General features: G+C 37.3%; 1 protein-coding gene across 1 annotated transcript; it reads right to left on the bottom strand.

Moving 5' to 3' along the window:
- Window positions 1–2,498: 2,498 nt before the first annotated feature.
- Window positions 2,499–3,582, bottom strand: LOC141711723 (uncharacterized). Its single transcript, XM_074514376.1, has 2 exons — window positions 2,888–3,582; window positions 2,499–2,640 (listed from the first exon to the last, which is right to left on the bottom strand). The coding sequence occupies exons 1-2, from the start codon at window positions 3,580–3,582 to the stop codon at window positions 2,499–2,501; spliced, it is 837 nt and encodes a 278-aa protein (XP_074370477.1).
- Between the last annotated feature and the right edge of the window lie 4,994 nt (window positions 3,583–8,576).

Below are 8,576 nucleotides of genomic sequence, written 5' to 3'. Positions count from 1 at the left end.
GCTACTCATATGTCTAAGTATCAAAGCCCCATGGGTAGAAGTGCGAATAGTTCCTCCTCTGTACAGTCGGTGAAGAAGGAAGAATACAAAATGTGTTTTTGTGGGAGACGAGCTAGAACATGTGTTTCATGGACTTTAAAAAATCCGGGAAGGCGTTTCTATACTTGTGCCATACCAAAGGTAATATTTTGAGTTTTTTTTTATGTTTTTTTGTTGTTGTAAATAATGTTTAAAATTTGTTAATTGTAGGAAGGTGAAGGCTGCCATTTTTTTCAATGGTTTGAGGAAGAATTTTGCCCTAGATCAATGGAAGTGATAACTCACTTGAACCACCGGAGAATTTATTTGGAGGAGAAGTTAAAACTTGTTCAAGAAGACTTAGAGGAAAGTGTTGAAAAAAGGAAGATTTTGAAGGAGGAAAGAAAGGTGTTGATTGATGCAAGAAGTCGGTTAGAGGATGAGAAGAAAAAGATGAAAAAACAACTCAAGATTTGTGTGCTATTTGCTGTGATGGTGGTTGCATTTGTAATGAATATGAAGTAGTTGGTTTATGATGGCAGTAAAGATGCATGTGTAATGGTAGTTAGGAGTAGTGAATGTAATGGTTTGAATAGATTGTATGGTTGAATGCATTTGTAATGGTTGTAATCAATGAACAGGTCATATGGACCACCTTTTGGTATAATTTGGGACAAATTAGATAGTCATTTTCACCATGATAATAACTAAAAAATAATATAAGAGATACCAAATTGTAAAATAGAAACCATTCATCATAAATAAGTCTTACAAACACAAGTTACATCAATCTTAAGAGATACCAAATACTTAAACAAAAGTTGCAACAGTCTTAACAATAACAAGTTCAAGAGAGACTTAATAGAATTGGCTTAAATAAAACTTCCAAAAGCAAAATTACTTAAAAATTCATTCCCCTAGGTTAATTGGATCTTCTGCAGTATTCTTGAAGCCACTTAACCTTTTTAACTCAGTGCTGAGTCTGAAACCATAACTTCTAGGGGCTGCTGCAGCCCTTGGCCTCTGCTCTGGTTTAGGAGGTGGTGTGTTTGCAGGTGGTGTAGCCCTAGGTGGTCTGAAAGGCACCAAGCCAGGTGTTGGCATGAAAACTGCCTTTGTACCTACAGGGCCTCTAAGCTCATCACTGAACCTCGCATAATCCTTGCCACTGTTAGACCACTCATCAGCATTTTGGCCTTTAACCAAAGGCATTTTCTTCCTTGGAATTTTCTTGAAAGAGGCCAAGGGCTCATCATCTCCAAGCTCAACCATCTGTGCATCTTCTTGTGCTTCAAATTCTGTCACCAACTTCATCTTTTTCTGACTTCCTTCATTGCCTTGAAAGTAGTAATCCTCAAACAACTTCCAAACCTCCTCTGCAACCCTGTCACTAGCATCACTGTCATCATCCAAACTTCCTTCATCTTCTTCTACCAGTTGCTTACCTTTGCCCTTGTATGTATCCTTTTTGCCTTTTGGATGTTTAGAGCCTGTTTGTGAACCTTGAGTCTGTGGTTCATTTATTGTGATTCCCTTAGTAGGTCTTCTCACAACAAGCTTCTATCTTGCCACCTCCTTGGCCTTCTTCTTCACTGGTGCACCCTGTGTGTCTTTCTTCTTTCTTATCTCAGTTGCAGCATCTTTCTCTTTTGTCTGTTCAGGTGTGGCATCTGTATTCTTTGTTGGACACTTGGAGACTCTATGCCCTGGCTGTCTATAATTAATACAATGCATCACTCTTCTGTTGCTATACCTCTGTAGGACAATTCCTTGAGATGGTGTAGCCTGACTTCTGGTGCCACCTTCCCACTCCTCCCTCCTTCTCATTTTCTTTGGTCTTCCTCTGAGTTTCTTGGGAATGTCAGGAGGCAACATTGTTTCTTCTGAGTGAAAGTCCCAGTATTCCTCACCTTTTATTGCCTCAAGAGAGTGTTTGTAGCTTTCAAGATATTTCTCCCTTTTATAGTAGTCAGACACATATTCCTGTGGTTGGTGCCTCCTTGAGTGTATAGCAGCTATGGCATGTTGGCATGGTATGCCTGTTAGGTCATACATCCTACAATCACATGTGCCCCTCTCCAAATCAACTGTAACTGCCTTTGTTCCACATTTGACTTGAAATTTTCTATCTCCATCCCATGCTGCAGACCATTTTCTAGATTCAGTCACAAGAAGATCCAAAGTCTTTTTTATTTTAGGACAAAGGATCAGATCACTATTCAGCATCCCATCTCTTCTTCTTCTTATTCTTGTCAGTAGTTTGAAATGTATCTCTTGGAGCATGGTCAATAAGGGCATGAACCTGTTACATGACAATGTCAAGTAGTTAGGAAATAACATTCAATCATGGTACATTACATATTATAGAGTGTTACATACTTGTTTTACCTTTCATTTATGATCCATGAATTAAAGCTTTCAGACATATTATTGTCTGTGTTGTCAACTAGGGAGTGTGTTTGGAAATGGGATTTGCACCACTATTTAGGATCATGTTTTGACAAGAGAGCATGTGCAGCCTTTGAGTGTCTCTCAAGTTCTTTCATAGCCCTTAAATGTGCAACCTTGTGAGTTGACAATGCAATTCTCCAAAACAAATTCTTCAATATTCCAGTGTTGAACCTGCAAGCACAGTAGCAAATATGAGTCAAAATCAATATACGTGAACATTGCAGAAAATTATCAAGTAGAGAAAGAGCATTACTTTTTCTTGAAATTGGCACAAAGATGCCTTGTGCACAATCTATGCTCAACATATGGAAGAAGCTCTTTCACAGCACTTTCCAACCCTTATTGCTGATCACTTATGACTGTTAATCCAACTCCATCCTCTAGATCTAAGTCATCCTTGAGCAACATAAGAAACCACCTCCAAGAATCCGTATTCTCAGATTCATTCACAGCATAACAGATTGGAAACATTTGGTTGTTTCCATCTCTACCTACAGCAGATAGGAGCTGACAACCACAAACAGTCTTCAAGAAACATCCATCAAGCCCAATAACTGGTCTACAGCCTGCTTTCCAACCAGCCTTGAGAGCATAATAGCACACATAGATTCTTTTGAACTTTACAGGATCCTCTGGATTCAATCTAGTTGTTGATATCTTCACAGTATTTTTAGGGTTACTTAACAACACCTCTTGGCCAAAATCCCTCACTCTAGCATAATGTTGCCTAAGACTCTCAGCAATTCCTTCAAGTGCCATTTTTCTTAGCCTCAACACTTTAATTCTAGGAACCTCAATTTCCAGTTCATTTTTAATTGTTTCAGCCATCTCCTTACATGACCATTGAGGGTTCTTCCTGATCCTATCCCCAAAAACTTCACACAAATACTTGACATTTGTCATTTTGTTGTTGTATGGCTTAGTGCACAAGTGTGTGTCAACCAGTGTTTTTACAGTTACAGTCTCACTATCCTTGTCCCTACTGCACCAAATGTAGAAGGGACAGTTTGCCTCACAAGACACTTGGCATCTTCTACCATCATTAGTAATGAATTGGACCCCTTTTCTATCAAGCACACCATATCTCCTAATAGTATCTCTGAACTCAGCCATGTTAACAAACTTCTGTCCTACTTCAAACCTAGGTACCCCTTCAGTATTACCTTTTTTTCAAGATTCTTCTTTTCTTGGGATTAGGTGGACCAACATATCCAATTCTTGCATTCTCATCCTCACTTGAGGATGAGAGAGACCTCAAAACTTGAGAATCATAAGCAGACTCTTCACTAGGGGACTTGTTTGGTATGTTCATAGCATTATGCATTTTATCTTTAAATTTCTTAGCATTTTGCCTAATGGTATGCAACTCATCATCACTGTCACATACATTATCAGGGCATACACTATCATCATCATCTGATTCCTCACTATCATTAGCAAGTCTGTACTCAGGGTCATAAGAATCATCTGTATCATCCCCATTATCACTATTATCCCTAACTATTTCTTCTTCCATCATTCTACTCACATTGTTCTCCTCAGGCACAGTTTTAATTTTATATTGTTTAGGGGTTTGCGGAACATCAATTAGGTCATCAAGATTAAAATGATCTACATATAAATCAATCCTACCATACGGCTTAGACAAATCAACTAAATCCCTCACAGAACCATCATCATATATTTCCCTGATACCTTCACTAAAAATAAACCCATCACATTTAAAATAAACAAGAGAATTCACATCATAATCATATTTCTGGGCAAAATCTTCTAGGTCACGAAAGGACATCAAATCACTATCAAACTCTGTAATGACCTCGATTTTACCCCCAACATAAGTAATAGTAGGAGGAGGGGTAAAATCACCATGGTGGTGAAGATACAGAGTAGTAGACATGCTGAAAAAAATAAAAAATAACATATAAATGTATATATGTGCACATATCAACATACTTACAGATACATACAAGTCAATACATCTAGGATTCGTCAATTAAGGGAATCGAACATACCTTCGATTGTAGTATTAGATCTTCAAGTGACGGTATTCGCACTCCCCCCCACAATGTTCTTCCAATTCGCCCCTCAATTGCACTCTCTCAGATGAGTTCTTCACTTAGGGTTTTCCCCCAATTTTCCAATCACACTCTTCTCTCTCAAATTTGTTTTTAATCGATTATGACTGTTTATTTTTCTTGTTTTTTTTGTTATAAACGTAGCTTTGCTTATTTGGAAGCCACGTAACTTAACAGTTGTTGCCATGTAGGTGCCATCTGGATTTGCCGTTAAGTAAGTAACGTCTCCCGTCAAGTCAACGTCCTTGACTAACGGGGAAGTCATTACTCTCAACTAGAGTGGTGTCATCGAGACCCCGATAACTAGAAGGGTATTTTTGATATGTCACCCTCACTTCAGTGACTACTTTGAGATTTAAGTCATATTATTAATTAAGAATTTATTTTTTGGGAATTAAATCAAGAGAGAGAATTATTTCTAAAGTGTTTAGAAAAAGGATTAATAATTAAAAGGTGTTTTAATTATTAATGAGAATAATAAAGGGTTAATAATAATAATATTTTATGGGAAAATTTTCAGCTGAAAATTTTGCCTATAAATATACTATTATAAACCCTATTTTTGCCTCAACCTAAAAATTTTACAAAACCCTAATTCTCTCCACCTCCTCCTTCTCCATTACATCGTTTTCTTGGTGGATACCGGTGGAGTGCTTCACACTTGAGGAGCAGCTACTAAGGATCTCCGCTCGTGGTTCTTGCATCGCTATTAAAGACCTCCATCTTTCCATTAATTTAGAGCTTCTTAAAGTAAACATACTGAACTACGAATTAAATATTTTTTTTCTCATGGATCCTGCGGAGGGTTTCGTTTTTTTTTAAATTAAATTTACATTTTTGCTGCGTTTATGTGCTAAAAACCCTTCATTACTGTCATGTGCACCAGCCTCAAACCCTTTTGCTTCTTGCAGAGCACTGTCACATAAATGTGATGTTCTTGCCTCTCCCATAGCAGGGTCATTGGCAATTATACTCCTAGCTTCAAGTGTGAGTGTAATTTCAGTTAGAGTTGTGAGGGGAGTTGTTCCTGTAACAGGAACCTCCAAATAAATTGGAGTGGATTTAGATAGCTCCCCCTCAAAAGTAACCTCAAACCTTATAGCCTGTGAAGGTTGATTTGCACATAAAAGTGCATATGTAACTATCATGGGGTCTTCAGTAAAAACTGATAAATCCCCCATATTTGTGATGGTGTCATCAAATTCTATCCCAACTAGTAGCCTCTCCCCATCTAGATGTGGTGTCTGGGTGGTGAGCACAGTTTTTTGAACCATGTCACTTGAGGTTGTCTGGGTGGTGAGCACAGTTTCTTGAACCATGCCACTTGAGGTTGGAAACACTTGAGGATTAGATTCAGGTGTTTGACTCTAAGATGAAGAAATTTTAAAAATCAAGTTTTGAATCTCAGATTGGAGTATTGGCAGCTCCCTTGAGTAGAAGAGGGAACTTTAAGTGATGTGATCTTCTTGTGTGTGTCATCCTTATGTCTCCTTTCATATACTTAAATTTGTTCAAGTGATGATTGTGCAGACTCTTTACAGGATGCACTAGGGAGAGTGCTCTTTTCAAATGAGACACCCTGTTGAGAGGATGTCCCTAAAATCTGTTCATGTCCCTGTTTTAAAACTACATCATTTTGGGAGTATACAGAGGTGGCTTGAGTGGTCAAATCTAAGTTTGTAGCCTTCTTTGGTTTCTTTTTGACCAAGGGTGACTCATTTTCTGTTTGTTCCTTACCACTCTCATTTATAATTGTCAGGTTTGCTTGCTTTCTTTTCTTTTTACTCACTTCACCCTTTTGAGAGGATGAAGTGGTTGGCTTCCTAGCTTCTATTGGTACAGAAAACGTGTTCTCAGCTTGGGAAGGCCCATGTTGGTTGTCCTGTATTTGTACTTCCATAGGGACATGAGCCATAGTTGTTGTATAAAACATGTATGTACCTTAACAAGACTAAGACAATTTATAAACCCTAATTAAGTTGTATTGTTATCTTAATTTTTATTTTGTACTTGTAACACATAAAGTCTGTAAAAATGCAAAGGAGCAGACCGGAGTCTTTTTCCTGAAACAGTATTAAGCCTAAGGATTTTATCTGGAAGAAGATCAAGGTGATCATGCCTCAAAAGAAATTTGAAGAAGCTTGGAGTTGAATAAATCCGTTTAGTTAAAAATACTCCAAGTCAAGATCTCTACAAGTCACAGATTTAGTGTTATAGAGAAGTCATTCGAGAACTGCAAATGACTTATCGAGAAGTCAGGAAAGCTACTAGAGAACTCAGAGAGATATCGACAAGTCAAGAAGACATGAAGGTTGGAAATATCGACAAGTCATTTCTTCACTAGAGAACTCAGAGTTATCGACAAGTCTACATTCATTAGAGAACTCTGAGTTATCGATAAGTCAAAGTTCACTAGAAAACTCAGAGATATCGACAAGTCAAAATTCACTAGAGAACTCTAAGTTGTCGACAAGTCAAAGTGAAGACAAGATGCTGAGAGATCTCGACAAGCCAAAGTTTCATTCGAGAATTCAGAGACCTCTATAAGTCAAATTCACTAGAGCATTAAAGATCTAGATAAGTCATTATACTTATCGAGATGTCAAGATCTCTATATGCCTAATTGGAGATCTCGAGTGAAATTCTCAAAGTACAAAATCACAGATCAGTTCAATATTCAAGATAAACAATCAACAAACAATCCAACTAGCTAGATTGACAAGTCTACAAAAAGAAGCTTAAAGCATGTGCAAGATCAATGGTGAAGATTAACTGACAGAGGAAGATCAAGATAATCACAGGATGCTAAAGATATGCTAAGCCAGAAATGAAAGAGTTACTTTTCTATAAATAGAAATGACAAGTGGCAGTTTAGAAAAGCTAATAACATGTCTTATTGTACATTGTGTAAACCAACAGTTAACTGAATTATAAAGTTAACACTGGTCCTTCAGTCAGGAGTAACAATTTAGATAGAAATCTTGTAATTCTCTCAAGAAGAAACTAAGCTCTTTTTCAACAAGAGCCTAGAAATTTTGTAGCAAAACATTCTTGATTTTTAATATAAAAATTATGTGAGTTTTGAAAAGACTGTGTTCTTATTTATTGCATGTTTATTTACTGCATTAACACATCTTTCTTACAAGATTAAATTTACTTTGTTCAACCAAAAACATTCAAGAAAAGCCCAAAAACAGTAAAACACATTCACCCCCCCTCTGTGTGTTATTCATTTCCTAACAATAGTTGTACTAGATTCAACATTTGACCTCATGTCAGGTATGGTGTAAGGGTAAGTCTTAAACCTCTCCATCATGAATGGAGTGATTTTGATACTTACAGTTACCTTGTTCTTTATAGTAAGTGAGCCAAATATAATTTTGGACACTTGCTTACAATTTCCTATTTTTGTGCTATCTATACCATTAAGTAAATCTATGTCTGATACTTTATGATTTAAAGCAGACATAATAAATCTAGGAAAAAAAATTCCTTACCTCTTGCAGCTAGGGGCATTGTGAGCCTGGTGGCAAGTTCTTCCAGGATCAATAGACCAACATTCAAGTGTCTGTTGTCGGCTATGGAGAACACCAGCTTCTGCACTACACTTGACATGTTGTCATATCCTATCTTTCTACAAGTAAAGGCCCTCAGTATAGAATCAAACAAGAAGGACCATTCTTTCCTCAGGTTTGTTCTGTTCAGACTTTCTAGGTTGATTCTTCCATCATAGTTAATGAAAATTATGAACTCAACTGCTCATCCTGTGTTGGCACATCCACCAAATTTTCAGTTGGAAGACCCAAAGCTACATTTACATCGAACTCATTGAACTCAATTTGTTAGCCTCAAATTGAGGAAGTCACCACCATAGATACATAGTTGCATGCATAACTATCCTTACTACAACTGTTGTCCAGAACTCATGCTGGACATCCAAGTACATGATTGGGTTAGCAGTTAAAGCACCTGCAAGATACGATTCAGACAAAAACTTGACAAACCTCTTGAAGGAATCAGGGGCCTGAT

The sequence above is a fragment of the Apium graveolens genome, chromosome 1 (assembly GCF_009905375.1).
Source record: "Apium graveolens cultivar Ventura chromosome 1, ASM990537v1, whole genome shotgun sequence".
Lineage (NCBI taxonomy): Eukaryota > Viridiplantae > Streptophyta > Magnoliopsida > Apiales > Apiaceae > Apium > Apium graveolens.
The sequence above is the reverse complement of the archived record's forward strand: the minus strand, read 5'-3'. Positions and strand labels throughout refer to the sequence as shown.